This window comes from Verticillium dahliae, genomic scaffold (genome assembly GCF_000150675.1).
Source record: "Verticillium dahliae VdLs.17 supercont1.21 genomic scaffold, whole genome shotgun sequence".
In the NCBI taxonomy this organism is placed as follows: Eukaryota; Fungi; Ascomycota; class Sordariomycetes; order Glomerellales; family Plectosphaerellaceae; genus Verticillium; species Verticillium dahliae.
In genome coordinates this window covers 81,823-107,859 of record NW_009276924.1, presented here as the reverse complement: position 1 = coordinate 107,859, position 26,037 = coordinate 81,823, and the positions used below count along the sequence as shown (strand labels likewise).

At 57.8% G+C, this 26,037-nt stretch overlaps 8 protein-coding genes across 8 annotated transcripts; 5 read left to right on the top strand and 3 right to left on the bottom strand.

The window, feature by feature from the left end:
* Nucleotides 1–952: 952 nt before the first annotated feature.
* VDAG_08531 (uncharacterized protein) lies at nucleotides 953–3,755 on the top strand (the record flags this gene model as incomplete). Its single annotated transcript, XM_009652840.1, has 2 exons — nucleotides 953–1,048; nucleotides 1,142–3,755. 2 exons carry the CDS (start codon nucleotides 953–955, stop codon nucleotides 3,389–3,391), a joined length of 2,346 nt encoding a protein of 781 aa, XP_009651135.1. The 3' UTR covers nucleotides 3,392–3,755.
* Nucleotides 3,756–3,885: 130 nt separating this feature from the next.
* Nucleotides 3,886–5,048, bottom strand: VDAG_08530 (farnesyl pyrophosphate synthetase; the record flags this gene model as incomplete). The annotated part of the gene is made up of 2 exons (XM_009652839.1): nucleotides 4,870–5,048; nucleotides 3,886–4,809 (listed from the first exon to the last, which is right to left on the bottom strand). Exons 1-2 carry the CDS (start codon nucleotides 4,987–4,989, stop codon nucleotides 3,886–3,888), a joined length of 1,044 nt encoding a protein of 347 aa, XP_009651134.1. The 5' UTR covers nucleotides 4,990–5,048.
* A 758-nt stretch (nucleotides 5,049–5,806) lies between these two features.
* Nucleotides 5,807–7,999, top strand: VDAG_08529 (anaphase-promoting complex subunit 8; the record flags this gene model as incomplete). Its single annotated transcript, XM_009652838.1, has 4 exons — nucleotides 5,807–5,904; nucleotides 5,973–6,527; nucleotides 6,590–6,722; nucleotides 6,860–7,999. 4 exons carry the CDS (start codon nucleotides 5,807–5,809, stop codon nucleotides 7,997–7,999), a joined length of 1,926 nt encoding a protein of 641 aa, XP_009651133.1.
* A 1,307-nt stretch (nucleotides 8,000–9,306) lies between these two features.
* On the bottom strand, nucleotides 9,307–10,150 carry VDAG_08528 (uncharacterized protein; the record flags this gene model as incomplete). Its single annotated transcript, XM_009652837.1, has 3 exons — nucleotides 9,307–9,710; nucleotides 9,766–9,835; nucleotides 9,890–10,150. 3 exons carry the CDS (start codon nucleotides 10,148–10,150, stop codon nucleotides 9,307–9,309), a joined length of 735 nt encoding a protein of 244 aa, XP_009651132.1.
* A 1,571-nt stretch (nucleotides 10,151–11,721) lies between these two features.
* Nucleotides 11,722–12,441, top strand: VDAG_08527 (uncharacterized protein; the record flags this gene model as incomplete). Its single annotated transcript, XM_009652836.1, has 3 exons — nucleotides 11,722–11,733; nucleotides 11,843–12,140; nucleotides 12,305–12,441. 3 exons carry the CDS (start codon nucleotides 11,722–11,724, stop codon nucleotides 12,439–12,441), a joined length of 447 nt encoding a protein of 148 aa, XP_009651131.1.
* Nucleotides 12,442–15,416: 2,975 nt separating this feature from the next.
* VDAG_08526 (vacuolar protein sorting-associated protein) lies at nucleotides 15,417–18,728 on the bottom strand (the record flags this gene model as incomplete). The annotated part of the gene is made up of 3 exons (XM_009652835.1): nucleotides 15,417–15,723; nucleotides 15,785–18,671; nucleotides 18,722–18,728. The coding sequence occupies 3 exons, from the start codon at nucleotides 18,726–18,728 to the stop codon at nucleotides 15,417–15,419; spliced, it is 3,201 nt and encodes a 1,066-aa protein (XP_009651130.1).
* Nucleotides 18,729–19,729: 1,001 nt separating this feature from the next.
* VDAG_08525 (DNA replication licensing factor mcm5) lies at nucleotides 19,730–22,071 on the top strand (the record flags this gene model as incomplete). Its single annotated transcript, XM_009652834.1, has 4 exons — nucleotides 19,730–19,866; nucleotides 19,920–20,046; nucleotides 20,112–21,520; nucleotides 21,579–22,071. 4 exons carry the CDS (start codon nucleotides 19,730–19,732, stop codon nucleotides 22,069–22,071), a joined length of 2,166 nt encoding a protein of 721 aa, XP_009651129.1.
* A 1,749-nt stretch (nucleotides 22,072–23,820) lies between these two features.
* VDAG_08524 (mediator of RNA polymerase II transcription subunit 19) lies at nucleotides 23,821–25,111 on the top strand (the record flags this gene model as incomplete). The annotated part of the gene is made up of 3 exons (XM_009652833.1): nucleotides 23,821–24,139; nucleotides 24,306–24,985; nucleotides 25,043–25,111. 3 exons carry the CDS (start codon nucleotides 23,821–23,823, stop codon nucleotides 25,109–25,111), a joined length of 1,068 nt encoding a protein of 355 aa, XP_009651128.1.
* Between the last annotated feature and the right edge of the window lie 926 nt (nucleotides 25,112–26,037).

The following is a 26,037-nucleotide window of genomic DNA, read 5'->3' as shown; positions in this document are numbered from 1 at the left end:
CCAAGGCACAAGTCAAAGGCCAGCGGATGGCGACGATCACGATCGAAACAAATGGTGGGCCGCCCGTCTCACCGGGGCACCTAGACCATGTCATCACCAATTGAGACTTGCATCTCAAAGCAAAGTTTTTCTTCCTTCTGCCGTTGCCCGAGTATTGCTTCGGCCCCCAAAAAAGCAACAAAGCGGTGCAAGGGCTCAGCAAGGGCTCAGCAAGGGCACAGCAAGGGCACAGCAAGGGCACAGCAAGGGCAGACAGACAGAGCCTGTGAGCGAAATAGCGCCCAGATCAACGACACGCAACGCCTCACACTCTGTCGGCTGATGGCCTGCTGCTCGTCCCACTCGAAGAGACCAGGGACCAGGGACCGTGGACCATCCATCACCCAACCTCGTACAGTCGTCTCTGCCCCCCCCCCGCGTTTTCCATTCCAGGTACCGTGCCTCCCCTCCCCCCCCCCTCGACAGCCCTCGTGCGCACAATGGCAGTCCCCTTTCCTTTCGCGAGGACCTTTGCGCGACTTGGCATCCCTTGAGACACAATTTCTGCGATTTGGCATTGCCGACCACCTGCTCCTATTCTGTTCTGCCGACTTTTTCCAACACACATCGTAAAGTCGACGATCGATCTCCTTCCGACGACTGCCAGGTGCATCGCGAAACCTTCCTTTCGTAGCAACCAGCCCCACACAAGCAAACAGCTTCGGCAGCCAGACTCTGCTGCGACTCTGCTGCAGACCAGAAAGCTGCGACTCTGCTGCAGACCAGAAAGCGGAAGCGGACGACCACAAGGCAGGCAAGGTCCCGTTGATCGACAGCGTCCTGTTGAGCGACTGCCTGGGCGATCCCCGAAGCTTGTACTACTTTACGACAAGACGATCTGGAGCGCCATGCGACTACGTCGACATTGTTCATCTTGAAACCCACACCACCACCACCACCGCCAGCCACAGCCATGCCCTCCAATAACTTCATCCACGCGGGCGGCGTCGGCGGCGGCGTCGTGCCCCAACTGGATGCCCCTCACTCCGCCAGCAACGCAGGCGACCGCGTAAGTTGGCCCACCTGCCTGCCCCTCGCTCGCGTGCCTCGCGGACCTCACCTGCGTGCCTTGCAAACCTCGCCCGGCTGACCATCTTGACAGAGAGTGACGATCCGATGCCTGCAGTCCTCCATCAGCCTGCCCGTCACGCCTGATACATCGCCCGTGGACCTTTTATTCTCCGCCGCCAATCTCATGAGCCACAACATTGACCCCCAATCCAGCATTGTCGTCGAGTGCTACTTCTCTTTCGGTCTCGAGCGTCCACTGCGGCGCTACGAGCGCATCCGAGATGTCCTCAACTCGTGGGAGCGCGACGTCCAACACTCGCTTCTCATCATCCCGGGCGGCGCTGCAGAAATCAGCTCGGACCTGAGCATCGAGTCTGTGCCGCGCTCGCACGATGCGCCGCCCGGCTTCATCAACTTTCCCATGAACCTGTCGCACAGGCCCGGCCGCTGGAACAAGCGCCTCATCACCCTGCTCGAGACGGGCCAGGTCTACTCGCACAAGAAGCCCGACGCGAAGCTGTCCGACAAGGACAGCACCGCCCTCTGCAACCTCTCCGATTTTGACGTCTACCAGGTGACCGACCAGGACATGCTGAAGCGTCTCAAGGTGCCCAAGAAGCACGTGCTCGCCATCAAGAGCCAGCAGAAAAACAGTGTCTTCCTGAACACGGAGAATTTCATTCACTTTCTCAGCACCGACGACACGACGGCCGCCCGCAAGCTCCACAAGAGCGTCCAGGAGTGGCGCAGCTGGTATCTGGTCAACAAAAAGGTCGACCTCGCCAAGAAGGAAAAGGCACTGCAGACGAACCACGACAGGCTCCACGTGGAAAAGCCGACAGATATTGTCAAGAGCGGGCACCACCGCCTCAAGGTGTCCGTGGACGAGACGCCGTATACCATTGGCAAGTTTGAGCCGCTTCTCGACATGAACAGGTTCGACAAGCCGCTCGAAGAGTTTGGCAAGGACTTTCTGCCAGAAAAGCCCGCCGAGAAGCAGAGGCCGCCTGTGCAGAGGACCACGGCCAGACCCACGACGGCGACGCGGCAGGCGATTGCCAGCCCTCTGCAATCGCCCCGCGCGCCCGTCTCGCCGCCGCAGCGCATCGACCCTTTTGCGCGGGAAGACGAGTTCAAGTCGAATGGGCTGCTGGGCAAGGTATACGAGGATCGCAAGCACCACGCCGAGCTGGCCGAGAGGACGTCGGATGATTCTCCGGCAGAGGGACCCTTTACAGGCGGACTCCTGCAGAACCGCTTGCAAGAGGAGAGTCGGCTGCAGGAGCCGAGCCGGCAAGCGAGGTCACTGGACAGGAGCAACACGAAGAGGAGACCGTCTGCGCCCCCTGAACGGAGATTTCAGCTCGACGCCACCGCCGAGGAACCGCCCCTCGAGAGCCCGTTCACCGGCGGTCTGCTGCAGACCCGTCTGCAGGAGGAGAGCCGACAGGCCCGGTCACTCGACCGCAGCAACACGCGAAGGCGACCGACGGCCTCCGAGCGTCGATACCAGCCCGAGGCGTCGCCCGAGCCCGCCGTCCCCGTCGCGGGGCCCTTCACTGGCGGCGGCCTCCTGCAGACGCGCAATCAGGACCCAGCCAGGCAGACGCGCGCCCCTGAGCGCGCCAACACGCTGCGTGGCGCCTCGGCCGAGCAGCCCTCGATGCCGCGCCAGCCAGGCCGCGCGCGTGCCCGCACGAACCCGCGCCCGCCGACCTCGGACGGCGCCTCGTACGGCAAGCTCGCCGAGAAGCCCCAGCCGCTGCTCGACCTCTCCAACACGCCGCGCGTGCCTGACCTGCCGCAGGCCTGGCGCGAGGCGCACGGACGCGGCGTCCGCGTCCCGCACGGCGCGCCCCTCGTCAGCATGGCCACCGACTCGCGCGAGCAGCAGTACGGCCACCTTGGCGGCAGTGGTCTGGCGGCGCTGCCGCCGACCATGGCGACAACGGGCCTCGCGCGGCGGGGCACCACCAAGACGACAAAGTCAAGCCCCAGCGCCGCAGCAGCGGCGACGACGACGACAACGACAACAACGGGGGGCCTCGAGCGGTCTGCCACGAGGGCCAGGTCAGGCACGAGGGCGCGGTCGAGCACGAGGGTGCGGAGCGCCTCCACCGCTGCGCCGGCGCAGAGGAGGGCGGCGTCGCACGAGCAGCACCAGCACCAGCAGCCGCCTGTTCCGCCCATGCCGACCAAGTCGCCCGTCGTGCGGCCTTCGAGGCGCAGGGACGACGATGAGGATGTGCCGCTGATCAACTTTGTCGAGCGGGCGAGGGGGCGGGACCCGATGGCCAGGGGCGTGGAGATGAGGACCCGGACCGGGCCGTTACAGGGTTGATAGGGGGTTTTCTGTACCGATGTGCTTTGCTTGGGTCTGTAACGAGTTGGCCTTGGCGTTATGATGGCATGAGAGGCAGAGATGGGGGTTCATGGCTTCCCTTTTTCTCAGGGAGGATTCCATGTACCTGGGACACGCACATGCATATTCAACGATTGAGGCTGTAAGTTTCTTGTTGTTTTAAACATCCTGTAAGGCCAACTAAATGGCAGGAAAAGGCAAGTCATCACTAAAGGGGTGGGGAAACACCAACGGCGCAACACAATACACACAAGTTAAAGATGCAGTCCTCTGTTCGTGTGTACCTAGTTTGTCCATTGACTTTTCACATGGGCCGTCGTCAAACACACTCTATATCATTACTATCAATCGTATCCGCGGTGTAGGTATCTTCTTCTTCTTCTTCTTCGTTTTGGCAACAAATCATCATCTCCCCTGCCTGCTCCTCGCCTGCCAGGCCAGGCCAGGGCAGGCCTCGCCTCGGGGCACACCGTCTATTTGGTGCGCTTGTAAATCTTGGCGAGGAAGGCGTCAAAGACGGTCTTCTTGAGGCCCTCACTCTCGTCAATGTTGTTGATCATGTCGCGGATCTCGGCGGCGCGCTTCTCCTCAAAGGCCTCGTAGCGGTCCTTGAGCTTGAGGTCGTCGTAGAGCTTCTTGACGACGGCCTCCTTGGCCTTGTCCTTCTGGCCGTAGTTGTCCTCGAGGATCTGGCGCTGCTCGGGGCCGGCGATCTGCAGGGCCTGGTTGACGAGCCAGCCGCACTTGTTGTCCATAATGTCGGTGCCGATCTTGCCAATGTGCTCGGGCAGGCCAAAGTTGTCGAGGTAGTCGTCCTGGACCTGGAAGTACTCGCCGAGGGGGATGAGGATGGCCTCGGCCTGCTTGAGGTTGTTGGGCGTGGCAATGTTGAGGCAGTGCAGGGCGAGGGCGACGGGCAGGTAGAACGAGTAGTAGGCCGTCTTGTAGATGACGATGAAGCTGTACTTGTCCATGGAGAAGTTGTCGAGGTTGACCTTGTCCTCGGGGGCCGTGAGCAGGTCGCAGAGCTGGCCCATCTCCGTCTCAAAGGTGACGTCGTGGAAGAGCTCGATGAGGTCGACGTAGGACGGGTGCGAGCGGAAGAACTTTTTGAGGAGGGTGTAGATGGCGGCCTCGAGCATGAAGGCGTCGTTGATGGCGACCATGCCGACGCCCTCGTGGCGGTACCAGCAGGGCTTGCCGCGGCGCGTGATGGACGAGTCCATAATGTCGTCGGAGACGAGGAAGAAGGCCTGGAGGAGCTCGGTCATCCAGCCGAGGGTGGCGGCCTCAAAGTACTGCTCCTCGGTCAAGGGCTTCTCGAGGAGGAGGGAGACCGAGTCGGGGACGGACATGCCGCGGTTGCACTTGCCGCCCAGCGTGTTGATCTCAAGACTCTGCAGCACGCCTCGTTAGCCAAGTCTCGCAGCTTGAGCCAGTTCGCTGGGTATATACACCTTTTTGTACCACGCGAGCTCCTCCGCGGGGAGCTTGTACTTCTGGGCATGCTCGACGAGGACGGCCTCGAGCTTGGGGAAGACGGCCTCGAACTCCTTGAGGGTGGTTTTTTGCGCCATGGTGAAAGGTGAATGTGATGGGTGCTGGGTGCTGGGTTCGAGGGGCGAGGTCTCTCTGGGTTCAGGTGTCCTGGAGCAAAGTAGGTAGGCAACGAGGAGGGTGGTTGTCACAACAATGGCTGACCGTTGGGAAATTTACCGCTATTTTAACAGTCGCAATTTATCGGGTCGTCTTGGGTCTTGGTCGCACCGAAGGGGGGAAAGGGGGGGGGGGGAAGTGAGGAGGGGTCTGCCCCAGCTGCCCCTCCTTCGCCTTCTGAACGGGCAGGCGGTCAGGGCTCGAGACAGGGGACCGTCAGGGGGGGAAGGGGGGAGACCCAGGGCGGGGCAGCTGTGAAGGGGGGCTGGCAGCACTGGAAGGCAAGCGCTGTCGGGCTGGAACGGGGCGGCACCTTGCCGCGTCGCGCGCCTCCCAGGGACTTTGATCATTGGATACCTACCTCCAAGGTAGGTACTCTAGGTAGGTACTCCAAGGTAGGTACTCTAAGGTAGGTACCTAGGAAGGTAGGTAGCTCTCAATGACATCGTGAGCTGTGTTCCAGCAAACCCGACTCCATCAACGAGCCCTTACCACGTCAGGGCAATCAACTGCAACGCGCGCATCCCTGACGAGAAACCAGGTCGACCACTCACCGCCAAGTCACTGGCTGAGTCACCAATTGCCCTTCACAAACGCGTCGCCTCATGCAGACCAACACAAACCCAATTCGCCGTGCTGAACTGGATCTGCCCGCCCTTGGTCCTCTTGCGACCGGCCGGTACCACACGCCGCGGCCAAACGCGACACTGACGGCGCGTGGCTGAGAATGCCCCAGACATGTCCCTGAATGCGCATGACCTCGCACAGCTCCGAGCTGCCCTGCAAGATGCAGTGGTCAAGTGCTCGGAGCGCTGCCTCTACCAGTCGGCAAAGTGGTGAGCTTCGTCCCTGCGGCCGAACAGACAGACAGTCTTGCGAGTCGACTCTAACGCGTCGCTCTTAGGGCCGCCGAGCTTCTCGATGCCATACCAGACCCCTCGCACGAGGCACAGCCAGACGAGTCCACTCTCCCTTCTGTCCCCGTTGTGTTGACCGCCAATCCGGACCCCGACGAGGCCCTTCTTGAAGCGAAGGAAGTCAACAAATACCTGCTCGCCAAGTCCTTCTTCGACTGCCGCGAGTTTGACCGATGCGCCGCCGTCTTTCTCCCAGACTCCATGCTGCCGGGCATAATAGACCCGAAGCGTGAGAGTGTCGGCGGCACACCTAGCGGCAAGGGCAAATCGAGAGCCTTGCATGATGATGCGCCGGCAACTGTCGAGGGTGGTGCGTTGCCCAATCTGAGCCAGAAGAGCTTGTTCCTGGCTCTGTACGCCAAGGTCATGTCGGGCGAGAAGCGCAAAAACGAGGACTCGGAAATGGTTATGGGCCCCCAGGACCTCGGCACCGTCGTCAACAAGCAACTCCTGCCGGTGGGCCGCTTCCTCAGCCGCTGGTTCGAGCAGCGGACCGCCGAGGATGGCGATATTCTCGGCTCCCAGGGCTGGCTCGAGTACCTGTGAGTTTGCCGTGCTGATTCTGATGCCCTGGCGCGTGTTGTGACTGACAAGGGTCGTCTAGATATGGCATGGTACTCGCCAAGGAGAAGAACGAAGACAAGGCCATGGAATACTTCATTCGCAGTGTTCACCTGTTCCCCATGAACTGGGGCTGCTGGCTTGAGATGACTTCTCTCATCACGAGGCTCGAGGATGTAGGTTGCTGCCGTTCACCTTTTGATCTTGAAGACAACCTGCTAACGGGTGTCAGCTCAACCGCGTCTCGCGACACCTACCGCAAAACATCATCTCCTTCATTTTCCACCTCCACACATCACTCGAACTGTACCAGCAAGGGCCCAGCCTGGCCAACTCTCTGGACCAGCTTCTCGGCATCTTCCCGACCTCGGCATTCCTGCTCACCTGCAACGCCCTCCTCGCCTACCACGCCAAAGATCTCGCAGCTGCCGAGCAGCACTTTAGCCGCCTGCTGTCGCTCCACCCCTATCGCTTAGACTCGCTCGACCACTACTCGAATATTCTCTACGTCATGGAGCTGAGGCCGAAACTTGCCTTCATCGCTCATCTGTGCTCGAACATTGACCGCTTCCGTCCAGAGTCCTGCGTCGTCGTCGGAAACTATTACTCTCTCCTGTCCATGCACGAAAAGGCTGTGCAGTATTTCCGCCGCGCCCTGACGTTGGATCGCACGTGTCTGTCGGCGTGGACGCTGATGGGCCACGAGTACGTCGAGCTGAAAAACACGCACGCGGCCATCGAGTCGTACCGCCGCGCCGTGGACGTCAACCGCCGCGATTACCGGGCGTGGTATGGCCTCGGCCAGACGTACGAGGTGCTGGAAATGCACACGTACAGTCTGTGGTATTACAAAAAGGCCGCCGGCCTGCGCCCGTGGGACGCCAAGATGTGGGTGGCCGTCGGGTCCTGCCTGCAGAGGATGGGCCGGGAACGGGAGGGCATCAAGGCTCTCAAGCGGGCGCTGCTCGCCGACGCGTACTACGACGTGGGGAGCAGTTTCGGAAGCGGGGACATCCTCAGCGGACGGGGCGCAACGGGCCACATGGACCCGGACGTGCTCTTCCAGATTGCATTCATGTACAACGAGATGGGCGACATGGACGAGGCAAAGTCGTACATGGAGCTCTGCGTCGCGCAAGAGGACGGGGGCGCCGGGGACACGGCGCTGGCGGAATCCATAGCGATACACAACGACTCCCCTGGCGCATCCGACGACGAGGACGGCCAGGACCGCGAGAGCGCGGCGCGGGAAGGAACGGGCGTCACGGCGGCAACGAGCCGTGCGCGCATGTGGCTCGCGCGGTACGCCATGGACACGAATGACTACGAGGCCGCCGACAAGCTGGCGACGGAGCTCACGCAGGACGGCTATGAAGTTGAAGAGGCCAAGGCCCTGGTCAGGGAGGCGCGGTCCCGACTGGTGGGATATGAAGAACAGGTCCTCAGCCCGTGACAGGGCCTGGCCTGACCATCCCGTCGCGACGTAGACCTAGCTAGCTGCCTTTCTGGGATTCAAGCGCAGGCGGTAATGAAGCACGGATTTATGAATTGACCACCTGCCTGCCTGCCTGCCTGCCTGCCTGTCGCTTGCACAGCTCCAGGTTGAACAAAGCCCTTTTCGGCGATCGATCGAGCTTATCGGTGTGATATGGTCTACTGCTTCCCTGGACTTGTCCACCGACACGCCCGCCCATTACCCGCCGATGGTTCCGTGACGCAGCTGCATGTGCATCAATGGCTCCCCGGGGGGCAGCCCTCTGACAGGCTCAGCGCCGGATACGAGACGGCCGCCGTCCAATCCCCGTCCTGCTCGGATAACAAGCTCTGCTGGCATTCAATCAGGGCTCTCTCGCTTTTTGGGTTTCTTTTCATCCTGGGGAGGCGTTCATGCGAGGTGGGGCAGCAGTGGGCTGACGACCTCTCGTCGAGCTGGAATGTCACCCTGTTACATTCGTCTCGTCTATTTACGAAAACATACAAGTGTAAAAGGCATGCGCAGTGCAGTGCAGTGCAGCCAGCGTATTGCAAAGGCGTCAGTGACAAGTGGTAGTGCAGGCTGCCCATGCAGGACACCTCGGTGAGTCGAAGCCGGCGAAAGGCGACTAGCGAATAAGCATGGGGGGTCAGGTCCTTGATTCTTTTTCTTTCTTGTTTCTCACTTTGCCGCATTCGTATTCCGTGCCTTGAACCGACAGGTGCGCTGTTTTTCTTCCCACCGTTGACCTCCAGCTACCGAGGTGCCTGCCTAGCTAGCTAGTAAGCACGCGATAAGAGAAACGGAGTGTGTCTGACATCACACGCACACGAGTTCATCCCGGTTGAGAGTTTGCCCGCCGGACCTGGAATGGTCTGGTGGGTCTACGTTGCACGCAAGTTCAGCCTTTCGTGTTTGTGTGGGGTTGGGTATTGGAGGATTCGGGGGCCTCGAGCTTCGATTCTCTTCTAGTCTCTCAGATTCCTAGCCTTTCCTCCTATGCAAGGAGTGTGTGTATGTGTGTTTTCATGAGGTCGTTGCGCCTTGGTGCGAAGCCTAAACTCCCGTCCCTCATGCCGGTAATGACTGTACTTGTCCATCCGGCTGGCTCTGCGCCAGCTTTCCTGTCCCGTTTCCAACTCCTGGTGCCCGTGAAGACTTAAGTTAAAAATGAGTATGTGTGTATATATGTGGCCCGAATCCCAAAAAGAGTGTAAAGAAGAAGAGTGCCGCCGTACACATGATAGTTCATGGCTTCATATCAAGGATAAGGTTTCCCATAGCCCTTACAGGAAGAACGCAACAACACCAGCGACAACAGCACCGCCGAAGCTGACGCCCATCTTGCCGGCAGCGGCCTCAGGGACCTGAGCAGGTCCCGTGGTGGTGGGCGGCACGGGAACGACGGTGGGCGGCACGGGAACGTTGGTGGGCGGCACGGGAACGTTGGTGGGCGGTACGGGAACGTTGGTGGGTTGGCTGATGACGGGAGTGACGAGAGGCTTGCTGGTGACGGGGGTGACGCCGCTGATGTGCGTCTGAGGAGGAGGCACAATCGTGTAGATCGAGGTCGTCGTCTTGGGGGGAGGGTAGATGGTGTGGTTACCAGCAGGGTGAGAGACCGTAGGGTACCAGACTTTGGTGCTGGTGACGGGGGCAGGGTGCGACTCGATGATGGTGCAGGGGCAGTCTGGAATTTGGGTCAGATACGAGGCCCAGGTTCAAGGGTCGTGGTAGGTTCTTACTGGAGATGGTGACCGTCTTGGGCTCAGTGACGGTGTAAGTGACGTTCTTGTAGCCAAAGGTGGTGGGCAGCTGCGAGCGGTCAGCAACATATTCCTGTCCTCGATACGAACGGTCAGGACCTACCGGGCAGTACGTCTCGTAGGCGGTCGAGACAACAGTCGTGTAGGCGATGCCATCCGAGCCATAGGCAGCAGCGCTGGCCAGGGAAAAGAGCCCAGCAACGGGGGCGAGGACCTGAGTGAATCTCATCTTCGTTCTTCGATGTAGCGAGTGAATTGATATCAGCGAAAGTGGATTGCCAAAGGCTTGCGAGAGAGCAACAGCAGCGCAGAGGATATAGACGAGCTTGCGAGGGTCGAGAGCGATTCGGAGCGAGGCTTGCATTCAAACAGGTTGACCAAGATCGTGGGCATGGCGGCGACTTTATCCTCGTGGCGGCCATCTCAGCTCAACGGCCGTGCCTCCTCGAGTCGGCCGGAAGCGTCAATAGTCAAAGACGCTACCCAACCAGTGTCGTATCGGTACATTGGAGAATGCTCCTGAACTCAAATCGATGCCGCATTTGTGCTCGATAAGGACCTCCTGCTGGCCCGCCCACCCACAGCACGTCCCTCTGGCTGTGATTAGGCTGACCAACTGGGCACAACGACCAGGCCCATGACCCCGGGTGGGTGAGTGATACGAGATGTAGCCCTGTCAGCAACGCGCGATGTGCGGTGTGAAGCGGCAGATTAGGCCGGACTGATAAACACCCCGGTGTTGATGTCGCGAATTAGAAGCGCCCTCATTGGCTGGTAGGCCTTTATCGATTCCCTTTTGGAAAGTGACGAACCACGCATCAGGCAACGAGGAGCTGATCGGACGGCCGCTCCTTCGTGACTACTCTCGCTGCCACGGAAACAGCCATGATGAGGCCATACAGGCCCTGCCTGGTGCATGGAAGCTCGGCTGCCCGAATCAACATGGGCGCTGTCAGGCTCCCCAGCTCTCAGGCCGCAAGGCTCGACACCAATTTGCCGTCTTCAATAAGTCGAAGCTACAGACTTGACAGACTCATGAGGCAGCTGGGGTCACCCGTTGCTTGCATTCCATCAGAGTCATAAACCGTGGAAGCGGAGTGCCATCCGGTCAAGCCGTTCCCAGTCGGTGGAGAGAGGCAGACATGTTACGTCAGACGAACAGCTGAGGCTCAGAAGTTTTCGGCGCTTCGAGAACCGAATCCAGGCACAGTCAGAAGCATCGTCTGATGCGGTTGGGTGGAGCCAGCCAAAGTCGTGAAAATTCTGGAGGTGGAGTTGCGAGAGTATTCCGCAGAGGGAGAGAGACGTGAGGGGGATCTCGAGCAACCCTGGTCACCCCGCAGTGACGCAGTAACAGAACTTGACCACACCCGATTGCCGACTTGAATCGATCAAACCGACTCGCTTCTGCGGTGGGAATTCTTGGCTGATCTCGATATTCTCGCAGGAACCCGAACGTGCCGCAACAGCCCCAAGCCACCAGTGACTTGAAACTCGCCCTACGGGACTCCTAGGGCGAGGAAGAGGTTAAGTCAAATGCTCTCAGAAGTCGCAGAACTCAAGCACCTGCGTGATTGACCGTCGCAGAGGGTGGGTGAGGCGTACACCACCACCGACCAACCTCTGGCAGAAGCCCACTTTGTCAGGTCACTGGGCAAAGAGGACAAAGACGCGACGGGAAAAAAGAAGTCCCTCACACTTGGGCTGGTGTGTGGTGGAGGCGTGAAAGAAAAACCTCGCGCGCGTGGGTCATAGGCCGCCGTCACAGACGCGGGACCACGAGTGGAAGGATGACAACGTTGCCAGTCGAAGCTGGTGTGGCTCCCCACCCGTTCCCCCGGGAGTGAAGCACTCTAGGACCAATGAATCATCTAGCGGCTTCAACAGCGTGAGAGAAAGACAAGCGAAGAGGCTATGGAGACGCCCGGTGGCAGCATGGCTGAGCAGGTTCGCGCGTGGAAGAGCCTTCGGAAGCGAGGGAAGGGAATAAGGCGTTATTTCTGGGCTCGGCAGGTGCTGGCGCTGGGCCTAGCCAGTCCTGGCGACGGCGAACTAGTCCTGGCGACGGCGAACTAGTCCTGGCGACGGCAAAACGGAGCAGAGAGAAAACGAAGGCGCCGTCGAGCGGAGTGCAAAGGTGGCCGAGGAGAAGCCTTCGCACCCTTACGTCGTAGAGGGTGCCGACGGCCAGTCCAGAAGCGGCTGGCAGTGGATCTCGGTGTTCCTTGGATGGGGCCTCTTGCAGAGCGGCAAGACGGTGACGGTGACGGTGACGGGGGCCGAGCTGCATGAGGAGCCGCGGGCTGGGCCAACAGAGCCGGTGCAGAGTGGATGGTGTTCCTGCGCGGTATACGGTGCGGCACCGTGTCAGACTTCGCGGCCAAAGCCCCGCTCGCACCGCATCGTACCGCACCGCTCGACAACGTCCGACGTGGTTGCGAGGCCAACGAGAAGGGAACAGGATGGGGGATAGGCTGGTAGGATGTCATGGACCACCGCTTGAACTGGCGATCGGCAGGACGATCGAAGCTGCAAGGCAAGGGGGACTGGAAGGATGTGTCTGTAGGATGTGTTCAGATACAGATCATCATGGAGGAGGCCGAGTATCGAGCGGAGTCGCTAGCAGTCATGGCGAGTGACGATGAAAAGGTCTAGAAGCCTCGAGGATGACGGTTTGTGGCAATGATGGGCGAAAAAGACGTGCAGGAGAGACGCCAATGATGACTTTTGTGGAGAAGCAGGTACCAGAGCAAAAGAGCTGTTTGGTACCTGCCCAGGTACGTCTCTCTCTCTCGTTCTTTCCAAGGAACGAGCCGGACCTTCACCACGTCAGTAGCTGCCAAGGCTGCCTCTGGTGCCTGTCTCTGGTGCCTGCCTCTGGTGCCTGCCTCTGGTGCCTCTCGCGCGACTGGAACCTGCCTGGCGACAGAAGCCGGCGTCGGACGCTAACAAGGGCGCGACTCAGTACTTCGGGATACCTGAGACTGCGCACGACACGCTGCGACGTTCGGGTAGTTCCCCGTAGCTCCATGTCCAGGCGCAGAGCACATGCTGCATGCTCCCTTTGTCTTGCCTTGCACCGGTATCCGGGTCGATACATGTACCCAAGGTAGGCAGTGGCATCGGGGTTAGGGCTTCGCTACCCAGCAGCCCGACCAGTCGGAACACAACATGGCCAGCTGGCACGGCGTGAACAAACAAGTCAACGACGACTGGGCTTCTCCACCTCACCTCACTCACCTGCCGAGTGCCAACTCCACTCCACCTCTCCTCCTACTTTTCTCAGGCTTCCAGACTGTTTGTCGGACCGCCCAAGTACCTTACCAACCACCACCACACCACACCTTTTGACACAGCACAGCGTCAGAGTTTTCCCTTGCGGCTTTCCAATCGCGTCACATCACTCGCCTGCGTCTATGGCTTCCGACGTGCGCGGTTTTCTCGTGCATCAGTGGCACACCCTCCTCTACGCGGTTGAGAATCTTGGCCATGATCAGCCAGGCTGCGCATCCAACCACTCAACATCCCTGGAAGATCAGGTTGTTCAACGATGCCTCTGATCCTATTGACCTTCGACTCCGGCCACCCCCATCGGGCCATCTGTCGCATCAACAATTGCGCCCACAGTGGCTCCCAAAGGGCAAGCAAGGGTTTGCGTATCCCCTGTTTGCTCTCAGCTAGCAGGCAGAGCCCGTGAGCAGTGTCAATCATTCGAGGTCCGACGGGGAAAGCTCTTCAGAAACGACCATTGGTGCCTCGTTGCTTTTTCCCTCGTTCCTTGTTTGCTGTGTCTCTTCTGCTGCCTTGCTTTGCGTCGCTTTGCTTTCCTACAATCGGTCTCTGCTTCCTTCAGTTCAGCTTGGATCGATCAGCTCGGACGGGAACCCCCCCCCCCCCCCCAAGTTAGCTTTCACTCCCGGACACAAATGTGCCGGGAGGGCGGAGCGCTTGTGATTTTTTTTTACGATTCTTCACGATAGACATCAATCAGACAAGTTGCGATACCCCCCTTTTTTTCTTCTTGGGACAGCTTCAGATTGAGCCCCCCTCCTCCAAGGGGGGCCGAACGGAATCGCGGGTTGGGTCGGATTTTTCCACTTAGAAGACATGAAGGATTGAGGAACACTTTCGGCGTACATAGACTTTCTTTCCACATTCTTTACACTCGCTTACACCTCCCTCCATATTACATGGAGGGTCTTTTGGGACATTGGCTTTTTTCTGATTAGGTTATTACAACTTATTCGGCATATATACACTTTTTCTCGGAAATGAATTCAGTCAATATCGCTTTTGCCAGTCATAGGAACGCTATGTGCTTCTTCCCTCCCTCGTATTGCTAAACTTGATTGCATGTCGTTGCTTGCCACGATATAGGCAGGGGTCAGAGGGCATGCCAGCAGGTGGCCCCCTCCCCCTTCCCCCTCCCTCGCCCCCCCGTCTTGGCGACCATGTGCCTGGCTCCAGTGTCTCGTCCAGGCCGATGACAAAGACGAAAACCCTGGCAGGGAAACACCGCAGCTGGGTTGTCGGCCTCTGCGGGACAACACCCCTGGAGCGGATCCCAAAGGGAGGCTCCACCGCAAGGGGGGGGGGGGTTGCGCCGCTAAGAGCCCAAGGTCGGGTGGAGTGGGGGGTACTGACTTGCTTGTACATGGTAGAGGGAACCTTCCGTGGAGTCGTGACGCGCAAGCCATGCTTGCGTCTGCCGAGCCCAAGTATACGCCGAGTTCTGAGACGGCATTTTGGAAGGACAGCCCAGCACAGCCGCCTGACGATAAAACAAACTAAAAGAAAAAAAGAAAAAAAAAGAAAAAAAGAGAAAAGGTTCAGGACGCAAATTGCCAGTCGGTTCAAGCCGTGGACCGGAAATCAATGGGACGCTCGCTAGAGGCCCTGGGAATGGTCGGTCGTCCAGGCACGCTCATTAGTTTCAGGGGCGAAAGAAACGGCAGCGTAGCACCACCGCTGGAGAGGAGGGAGGGGGAGCCCTTCCAATCGATTAGGTATGGTGGGATGGTTGCGGCACGTCGCGGATTTTGGGTTCGACAGAGTGTGAAGCGAGAGCATTCCTCTTACAGTAGCGCTGGACGCGGGAAATCAATAGGTGATGAACCCAAAGGGAACGCGCCCACTCGAAGGCATTTCGGGCCCTGAAATTGATGCGACCCTGACAATGACACGTCATGCGGATGGTTCTCGTCTCTGCGCGCCGTGCCATGTGGTGTGCTTCGTGGGGACGAGAATTCCTGTGCAGTGTCCCGCCTCCGTGGTCCCATCGCTGGTTTCGGAGCCATGGAGAGTGGTAGGAACGGCAAGACCGTGCGTGTATATTATGCTTTTCGACTTACAGGCGGAGAGCGCACTTGGTGCCTTGGTGTCGGGCGTGTGCTTCGAGTAGACGCTACCTGTTGGCGGCTGGATACACGGCAAAAAATGGGACAAAGGATCACCCGCAGCCGTTGAGTGTGAGGCTGCCTGCGGCATTCATTGTACAGCGAGGTATGGTACCTAGATAATGCAAGATATACATGCTCAAATATCCGATACCCGACGCAAGGGGGAACACTGCAACTCTGCGCTTGAACTCATGATCCCTTTCTCATTTCCCTCCATGTCACGACTTCTCCTTATTCTGTTTCGGTCTTCTGAGACGCCTCGTCTTTCTCGCTCAATGCCTTCGAAGCCTGGATATCGGATCCGCTCTCTGGCGAGGGGGGTCCCTTCTCTGCCGCCTTGTCGTCTGCTTTTGCTTCGGCGGCGTCTACCGTCGCCGAAGACGGAGTTGGGTCCGCTGTTGCTGGTTCCGGCTGCGCTGGCTGTGCTGGCGCCTCGATTTGCTTGGAGTTGATGATGCTTGTCAGGTGTTCGCCCGTCGTTCCAAACCCGTCGACTTTGCCGAGCTTGGTGACGAGGAATTCGACATCGCGCCGCATACTGCACGTGCGTTAGTCAATGAACCGTTCAAAACACGTGGATGTCTCTGAAGATGTCTTACCTGTCTTGCCCGGCCGGGGTCCTCGGGTCCGCCGCTTGGAAGACCGTACCCAGCTGATCCTTGTAGCTCGCGAACACGGGGCCCATGATCATCTGCACAGCACCTTCGGGGAGATGTTTGGTCAAGACGCGATGGAGTGTTGTTGTTTCCTTCGCCAGCGTCTCCATGTACGGACGGACCGCCCTGCTGCCCTCACTGTCCCAGTCGATGGCCTTGACAGCCTTGGAATGTTGTGCCGCACGCCCGCTCATTATGTCGACAAGCTTGTCGTAGATGCTGTTCTGGTGCTCCTGGAACAGCCTGCGGACCTTGTCGAACTCGGCCATCAGACTTGACACGCCCGCTCCCGAGCCAGCACGACGTCGAACAAATTCGCGAATGTGGGGAATCAGTGTTACAATCAGTGACAGAGCCTGAGACGCGAGCGCTAGGTGCCTCGTGGTGATGTTCTTCAGACCGGCGGATCGAGTTGCGCCGGCACCCAAAATGAGCTGGGTGCATCGGGAGTTGAAGAGATGAAGGTAGGCAATGAGCGATGTGGCGACGTCGGTCGTCATCGAGGGGATGCCAGCCATCAGGTGCATGAACTGCGACAAGCCCTCGAGACAGAGAATGGCCGAGTTTGGGAGAAGGAAGCTCTCGCCCTCAATCATTGCTGTCCGCGTCTTTTCCTTGCCGGTGCCGTTGGCTTCTGAAGCCGCCTCGTCTCCATTGGTTTGTTCCTCAGTATACTCCGTCCAGATTTTGGTCCCCTCAGACCAGGCAGCGGCATCCTTAGTGCTGCTCTCCAGGATCTGATTCAGGAGCGTCGTATCTCTGTCGCTGAAATCTTTGGCGTTCCACTGGTCAGACTCCATGCCCTGCGCGAGCTTCTGCTTCTCCGCCTCGCCGTGTTGCTGCACAAACTCTCGGATATGGCCATTAACCACCGTCTTGAGCGACGTGCCACTCCGGCCAGAAATGGCTTCGCACTCATTCGCAAAATAGAGGTTGAGGGTGAAGTACCGCAGGAACCAGTCCAGAGACAAGTGTGACGCCTGATCGGCTCGTACCTTGAGTACCTTGACAATTTTGTCCTGGGCCACATCGACAGCCTGACCGACAAGATTTGAAATGTCCATGGCTTTGTGAATCTCCTCTTGGATCTCAAAGGCTGACGTATCCAGTTGCGAGGAGTACCTGTCCGGGTTCGGGCTAGTCAGTGGTGATCGGATAGGGGGCGATTTGACGCCTGAGGTGCCGGAGCCTGACAAGGAGCTTGCTACGTCGAGTAAGACCTTGACCTGCGTGGTAAGTCTGCGAAGAGTCTCAGTAACACCAATGTAAATCGATTTGAGAAGATCCTCTGCATCCTTGGGATCCAGTGCTCTCAGATTGCGCGCCAATATCGAAGACTTTTCTTTGCTCGACAGATTCCGGCCGCCGCTCATGGTGGAGGCCGACATCATCGACTCATTATCGTCATCATTAGAACTGGGCAACGGCTTTCTAATCAAGTTTCTTATCTCGCGCAGGATGGCCTCGCGATATGCACTTGTAGCGATGGCAATATGCTTTGCGCGATGTAATCCGTCCAGGTTAGGTGGAATAGTAGCGCGCAGCTCGCTGGTCGATGCCAAGTAGGTCGGTAACGCCGAAGGCTCTCGCGAGTGCGTTCCCCTGGCCCGCATTGATGATGTGCCCCACCGTAGGAGCACATCCGCATGGCTGACGGTTTCGAGATGTCGCCGCAGATCGCCCAGAAGCACGTTGGTGAACTTAGTCTCAAAAGCTTTTCCGACGCGGAATCGCAAAGTATTGAGATCATCGTTGACGCCCTGAAGCGCCGTGGCTCCCCTCAGGTCTCGCAAGTGGATTGCCTGGAGCGCAGGCGCCTTTGTTGCTGCAAGGCCGTTCTCCTCACCGACTTCACCGGCAATCAGCAGCTCCAGCGAGTCCATTCCTGTCAGGGCTTGCTCAACCTGTCCTTCGTCGACAAGATTCTCGCAATTGCCCACACCTTCGACAATGTGTCGTAGCTGCACCACCGCGTCGTTCAGCTGTTGTATATTTTCACGGCGCCGCCTCTTTTGCACAATGTCCAGCCCAGTCTGTGGAATCTCTTTGTCTAAAGCCTCCAATTCTTGTCGAAGCGTTTTGATCCTATCCACGGACTCGGCGGCTTCAGAGTGAAGCTCTCGTAAGGAACCCAAAGCTGTGAAGAAGGTTGTAGACGCTGTGGAGATGGAGCTGATCAGGTGCATCTCAATTGTGTCCATGTACCACGATAGCTTCTCTTGCAAGATGGCATTCGTGGCGAGAGCTTTCCGTGGTGCCGCGGCGTGGCCGTTACTGGCCGCTCTTTCATCTGTGCTTCCTGGCGCGGGGCGAACGACTTCAGAGCGCTCACTGACAACGTCGAATGTTCGTGGGTTCTCGAGATGAAAGTCGTCATCAAAATATACGTTGGGGATCGTCGACAGAGGTGGCGGCCCCTGGGTTCCTTTGCGACTCGTACCAGATGATCTTCGGGCGGAACCTGGTGCGTCGAATGATGTGATGGACGATAATGAGGCGATTGAGGATTTGCGGGCTGGATAGGGCGGTCGACTCTCAGGCCGCAGGTGACCTTCGTCCGTGGTCTCGAAGGCATCGTCATGTTTGCTTCCTCGTCGGCCAGCGCCTCCTTCTTCTTCTTGTTCCTTGACTCGCTTCAGCTGCTCATATAATGCGCCGACTTGTGACAGGTACGGCTTGAACTCGGCGGGGTCGATTCGGGGAATATTTGTGAGGGTGACGGGAGGAATATCCCGGGCGTTTGGTGCTCTGTGCGCACTTGAGGCAGGTGCCGACGTATGCGGTAGTAGTCCTGTTCGGACGATCGGTGGTTGTAGAAGGGTTGATATAGCTAGGTAAACGGTAAGCCTTGGAGGCGCTGATCTAGGTACCTTAAGCTACCAACCATTTTGGCCAGACTCGGCAACCGAGCTTGCTCGGTTACTCGATGCTGTGTCTAGCGATCCTCCAATGGAATGTATGGAGCTCGCCGTGGAGCCTCGCCTGCCGAGAGGGTATGGATGTCCTTGCCCGGGTCTGGAGCTGCGTTAGTTGCCCAAGTTCCCACGATATGTGGCACATGCCGAGGGCGTTTCTGACCTAGCGCCATGGAATGGAAATTCGGATCGAGAACCGGTAGGCGATAATGGCGTAAGGTTATCCATAGATCTTCGTGAGCCCGGTGAAGAAAACATTGTTGGTAGGCGTCAAGAGTTGCAGCGACAGTATCGTGAGCCTGGATCCGCGTTGGTGTACGTCTTTGCGACGGGCGGCAGAGATAGGGGAAGACCGGACAACAGGGTTAGGTAGATGGCCGCGTCGCCAGGCTACCATGGTATCATCGCTAGCTGGAAAAGCAGACACCAGCAACAAATGAAGCAAAAAAAAAAAAAAACTATCTGTAACTCGGACGCCGAGGAGGCAATGCAAGCTGTAGTATCGGGCGTCCGTGAGATGCAGGCAAGTACGAGGACACATCCACACTTGAGCTCTGCCTGTACAGCAGATCGACGTAGCGAATACGGTACCTTGCTGGGGCCAACAGCGCCGGGTTCAGCTCCAGCGACCTCCCTGCCTACCTTACTAGGTACTTAGGTACCCCGACTCGGTGGTCCGAGATCCCCAGTGAATCAGCCGAAGTATTGCCAGCTCACACGTGCTGTGAAATCCCCCCTGGCAAGGCTTTCGCGCTTTCGCCTGCAACCACTTTAAGTTGAATCCACACGCGCGCGTCCTTGTCGCGTAAAGCGCGTTGCCTGGTTGATTGCCCCCTCCTAATTCTCAGCCCCTCAACACCGCCCTTGATTCGAATTCGCGATACCAGCGTTCGAAGTCGAGCGTAACATCCCCTCATTACCACCACCAGACCAGATCGAGCAGCCACGTCGCCCAAGTCTCGAAAGTTCGATCATGGATCACCGCTCAACCTATTCGGCTCGTGTCGGTGAGCCGCCGGCTGACCAAACCGACGGCACCCGCCTACACATTCAGAAGCAGCTCGAAAGATTTGTCCTCGACTTCCGCCACGATAACGACTATGTCTACAGGTATTATTCTTGCGCTCTGTAAACGTATGCTTCAATTCCTAATACGGGTGCAGAAATCAATTGCAGGAAAACGCTTTGCTGAAGAAGTACTACTGCGATGTCAATATCAACGATCTCATCAACTACAACGAAGAGCTTGCACACAGGCTGGTCAACGAGCCGGCCGAGATCATTCCCTTGGTTTGTGATGTCTAGACATTTGGGTTTCCTGTTCATGTCTGGCTAACACGTGTCGTCTCTTTCAGTTCGAGGAAGCCCTTCGACAATGTACACACCAGATCCTCTTCCCTCACGACCCTAACGCACGGTTGCCCGAACATCAGCTCCTGCTGCATTCTAGCGCCGAGGAGGTCTCGATTCGTGACCTGGACTCGATGAAGATCTCCCGGCTGGCACCGGTACCGGGCATCGTCATTGGTGCTTCAGTCATGTCCTCCAAGGCGTCGGAGCTTGTCATCCAGTGCCGCAACTGCCAGAACACTCAACACGTCCCCGTCTTTGGCGGTTTCTCGGGCGTCACACTACCGAGGCAATGCGAGAGGAAGAGGCTGCCAAATGATCCTACGGAGAAATGCCCTCTGGACCCGTACTTTGTGATCCACGAGAAGTCACGGTTCGTCGACCAGCAGGTCATCAAGCTGCAAGAGGCTCCCGATAAAGTCCCCGTTGGCGAGCTTCCCAGACATGTGTTGATCTCGGCGGACCGGTACCTCACAAATCGTGTTGTCCCCGGATCCCGATGCACGATCACCGGCATCTTCTCCATCTACCAGAACAAGGGATCCAAGAACTCGTCCACGGGTGGTGCTGTCGCCATCAGGACCCCGTATTTGAGGGCCGTCGGCATCAAGACGGATATTGACCAGAGCGGCCGCGGGCAGGTCATCTTTTCTGACGAGGAAGAGCAAGAGTTCCTCGAAATGAGCCGACGACCAGATCTCTACAACGTCATGGCCGAGTGCATTGCTCCGTCGATTTACGGAAATGCGGATATCAAGAAGGCCATCCTATGCCTGCTGCTCGGCGGATCTAAAAAGATTCTCCCCGACGGCATGAAGCTGCGTGGTGACATAAACGTCCTCCTCTTGGGTGATCCGGGTACTGCCAAGTCGCAACTGCTGAAGTTTGTCGAAAAGTGTGCGCCCATCGCCATCTACACATCCGGTAAAGGTTCCTCGGCTGCCGGTCTCACCGCTTCCGTGCAACGGGAGCATACGACCCGCGAATTCTATCTGGAGGGTGGTGCAATGGTACTGGCTGACGGCGGTGTTGTGTGCATCGATGAGTTCGACAAGATGCGTGACGAGGATCGAGTGGCCATCCACGAAGCTATGGAGCAGCAGACCATCTCCATTGCTAAGGCCGGCATCACAACGATTCTGAATGCCAGGACATCGGTACTTGCAGCAGCCAATCCCATCTTTGGCCGTTATGACGACATGAAGACCCCTGGCGAGAACATTGATTTCCAGACGACAATTCTGTCTCGATTCGACATGATCTTTATTGTCAAGGACGACCACACGCGCGAGAAGGATGAGAGGATAGCCAAGCACGTCATGGGCATCCACATGGGAGGTCGGGGTGCAGAGGAGCAGGTTGAGGCCGAGATCCCCGTCGAGAAGATGAAGCGGTATCTCAGCTACTGCCGATCGTAAGTTCAGCGCCAGCAGCTCTGGTTTTTGATCCATGTTTCTAACGCAAATCTACAGTCGAATGGCGCCGCGGCTCAGCCCCGAAGCGGCAGAGAAGCTTTCTTCCCACTTTGTCAACATCAGGCGGCAGGTTCACGCAAGCGAGATGGAGGCCAACACGCGGTCATCGATTCCCATTACCGTCCGTCAGCTGGAGGCCATCATTCGTATCACAGAGTCGCTGGCCAAGCTCACTCTTACGCCCATCGCAACGGAACAACACGTCGATGAGGCCATCCGACTGTTCCTCGGTTCAACCATGGAGGCTGTCAACCAGGGCAGCAACCAGGGCAGCAGAGAACTGAACGAAGAGGTGGGCCGTCTCGAGACGGAGCTCAAGCGCCGACTAGCTGTGGGCTGGAGCACCAGCTTGGCAAGCTTGAAGCGCGAGATGTGCGAGCAGAAGGGGTTCAGTGAGCAGGCCCTGAACCGGACATTGATGATGATGCAGAGGCGAGACACGATCATGTTCAGGAACCAGGGAGCACAGGTGTACCGAAACGCCATCTAAGCGATCTGTATCCGGGGGGGGGGGGCATTGGGTTGTTGGAATTCTTGATGATTGATGCTGTATCCACGAGAAAGCGAAGGAACATAATGGCGCAGGGCAACAGGTAGAGGATGGACCAAATGGAGAAATGAGGTTCGTAGCAGAGCCTCTATGTCTAGTTTATTGCCTGACCACTTCGGAAACGTGAGCCGACCGCGCTGTCCCATTTCCATGCCTGCTAGTACCTGTCTACACTTGCCCGGTCAGCGGACCATTTGCAGTGTCATGTGAACATCAGGAGGGAGGGTGGTGGCCTGGCTGTTGTGCTCAGACACGGCCTTTGTCCTCATCCTCAACCCATTCGAAGAGTCCACCTCCAGTGCGCATGACGCACACAAGAGAGCATTCGTGGCTGAGGATCGGTTTACCAGATGTGTGTATCATCATTGATGTGGCACAGGCTACGCAAGGTGCGAATAAAGGAATTCCATGACCTACCTTTGGCAGACAGACATTGCCAAGATATTCGAACTTGATGCAAACAATCATATACTTGTGTCGTCGACTCCAAAGTCATGCGCCTTTTCAGACACAACAAAGAGGCCGTGTGTTTGTGTGTGTGGGTGTGTGGTATGTCCAGATTTGCTTCAGGTGATCATCGTTTCATGGAAGCCACACATGGGGCCCTCGCGACAATTGTTTTTAAGCAATGGTGCATAAGCATCATTCTCGACTCACACAGCTATATCGTCCAACAGCAAATTTCCCGATGCAGAACAACGGGTGCCGGCTGGCGATGTTATGTTAGGTGTGGTGGTCTTTGGTTGTTAAGAGAAAAGAAGAGGAGGCCGGTGGCAGGCAAGAAAATCGTGAGCCTTGATAAACCGCCAGCCCACTGCAGGTCACATGACTTGCATGCCCATGCTGTTTCCTGGGTGAATGGCTGGATGGAACGGTGGGGCAAGGAGCGGGTAGAAAGAACAGTGGAGTGGGTACCTAGGTACCATGTACTCCTCTCCGCTCCGATTCCCAAAGAAGCGGAAAGTCAGGCGAACGCAAAGAGAAGACGAACACTCCGCACGGTGAGCGCACAGTGCACATGCCACTAAGCGAGGTCATGTTTCGCTGCAAATTTCCTCGCCCGCTCTCCGGTCCACCCTGTCCAGCTCACACAGTCCCATCGACCCAGGCCACCCAGCACTGACCTGACTTCACCCTCTCAACCACCTCATCACCTGCACCAGCCGACCACGTCAGGACCCTGCGAAACCAACCCGACCACCTCTTCCGGCATCGACCGTCGACCCTACGAATCGCGCTCACGCACCCGACGGCGTGGGAATACAGCGACCATCTCTCGTTTCGAACATCCCAGCGGCGAATCCCGACGATCGAATCTGCGCGGCAAGGCAGAGCAAGGATTGCATGACGCTGGGCTTGGGAACCGACTTCAGTCGTCGGCGCTCTGGCGCGACTCGCCACCACGTTCAGCTCATCTTCTGAAGCCGACCGACACAGGTTCCTTCTTCATCGCGCACATTGCAGACTCTTGTCTTGCCCGACAGCGTCTCCTTCTGCTCCCTGCAACAGCGAAGGGCGCTTTTGCCGCTCCTGGGGCCTGGATCTCGGTACCGGCTCCACCTTGACCACACCTCGGCTTGAAAATACACCCTCCTTTCTCCGACTGACGACGACGACGACGACGACGACAACGCTCATTTCAGTTCGTTCGGCGTCCAGATACATCGAGACTTCGACGTCGGCTTCAACATGTCTTTCCATCCCCAGACCCCTCAGAGTCCTTCGCAGTTATCACCCGGTACCTCCGATCTTGCCTCCAGCATGAACAGTTCACTCACTTCGCTCACAACCCTGCCGACACCCGCCCACAGCGTCAACGGAAGCACATCTCACCTACCAGATACGTCTCACGACTACGCGATGGGTGACGACACGCCCCAGAAACGCAAACGCTCAATCGGCGACGTTGGCGAGCGAGACCAGAAGAAGCCCCACGTCGAGGACGGCAAACTCGATATCGATGACCTCCATCAGGATGTCGGAGAGAAATACCTGCTTTGTCAAACTCGTAAGGCCCCCTTCACTTCCGGGCTCGCCATTTCCTGGCTCTTGCCCCTGCATGCCCCTGCTCCCCATTGCCCCTGCCAACCCTTCCCTCCCTCCCTTCATGCGATGTTCCTCAGTAGGAGTATGATTTCAAGGTTGAGAACTGGGTTAACATAAGAGCTGTGCAGCACACCGCACGCAAGAGTTCCCATGCATTACCGAAGATCTCTTTGAAATGTTCGGTCTGACAGAAATCGCCGCCGAAGTCGCACGTGAGAAATCCAATGGTGACAAGACCATCAAGAACGGCCTGCGCAAGACTTACAAGGGCCACATCAAGCGACTGGGCATCATGGGAAGATTTGACTCTGTCGCCCAAGAGTGGGAGGAGCCCGAAGAGGTGGATGATGACGGCGATCAAGATGAGGACGATCGCCCAACGCAGAAGAAGGAGAAGAGCAACGAGCCCTACTTTGGCTTTGGCAAGATCATGAACCTGAGCGATCCAGAGTTCTGGCACGGACGGAGCTACCTCATGCAGGGTTTGACGCCCAGGGCGAGAGCAGAACTCCCCAAAGCGCTGGCGATGGCAAAGGGTCAGATCCCCGAAGGATTTGATGCCTCTGTGTTGAACGATGACGGCTCTAGACCCGCCGCTGCCGCAAGATCTGCGGCTCCTGGCACCCCGATTGGCACACCTGGGTCGAACATGGGTCAACTCAAGCAGGCTCAAGGCATTCCCCGTCCGCAACGGGTGAACAAGAAGCGAGGTTACGGCGATAACTCTTTTGAGGGCTACGAGGGCTACGAAGATGGCTACGCCACAGGCGATGGCGACGACCGTGGAGGTCAGAAACGCCGAAAGAAGGTATGTCACGGCCGACTCATCAATACTCTGTCGCCATCTAACACATGCCCCCCTCAGGCTGTCGGCACACCACAGTTCCAGAATGGCACGCCCCGCCCATCCTACGGCTCAGGAATCGGGGTTTAGGATGACCCCTCGATCTCCAACGCCGCCGGTCAAGGAGCAGGCGGCAAGGGACTCGGCCGCAATCAGACAAGCCGTCAAACGCCTTGCGCGCAGGCCAGTGAGGCTCGGGAACCTTTGGTCGGCGCTCCCAAGACTGCCCCATCGAAGAAGGCTGGTCGCAAGGCCAGCGGCGGCCGGAAGCCCGCAGGCCCGAAGACGAGTGCTCGTCCTCGGAAGGGTCTTCAGGGTGACTCATGACCTTCCCAGCCGTCCTTCGAACGAAATGATCCTCAGTATGATACCCGAGTCGGCTTTCTGCCCTCTGCACACACGCACACACACACACGCTCTCTATCGCTCCTCTTTACGGCCGCCTCAGTCTTGACTTGACGAAAAGGTTTCTTAATGGGGGTTACAACGCATGCAGTCCACGCGTTCCTGCGTTTATTGACGATTTCTTCTTTGCCGCACCCTGGCACCTGTATAAGCACGGCGTTGGTTGGTTTTTCATGCTTTTTGTCCTGCCTCTACTGCTTTTTTCCTTTCCCTTTCCCTGTCTTTGTTTTCTCATTTCTCGGACGCCGGGGAAGAGGCCGAAGGGGAACACCCACCCCTTCCGCGCCAAACCACAAAAAAACAGGGAAACAGTCACACAGGGGACGTCATGAAAGGTAAAGAAGGCGGACGGACGGTGGATGGCATAGAAGGGAGGCCCGAGGCGAAGGAGGGTTCGCTCTCGGGGAGGGGACTTCCATGCACATGCGCACACGTATTGGCCCCGCTGGGCCTCTGGTACTATAGCACCGGGAACGGACTAGTACTTTTTGTTTCCACGAGAAAAGGGGAGACTAGCTTTTGCTCCGGACGGGGTGAAGCCTGCTTTTTTCCCCCGAGTGAGGACCCCGTGGTCTTTATCACGGGAGAGGTGCGCAGAATACTTGATTGTA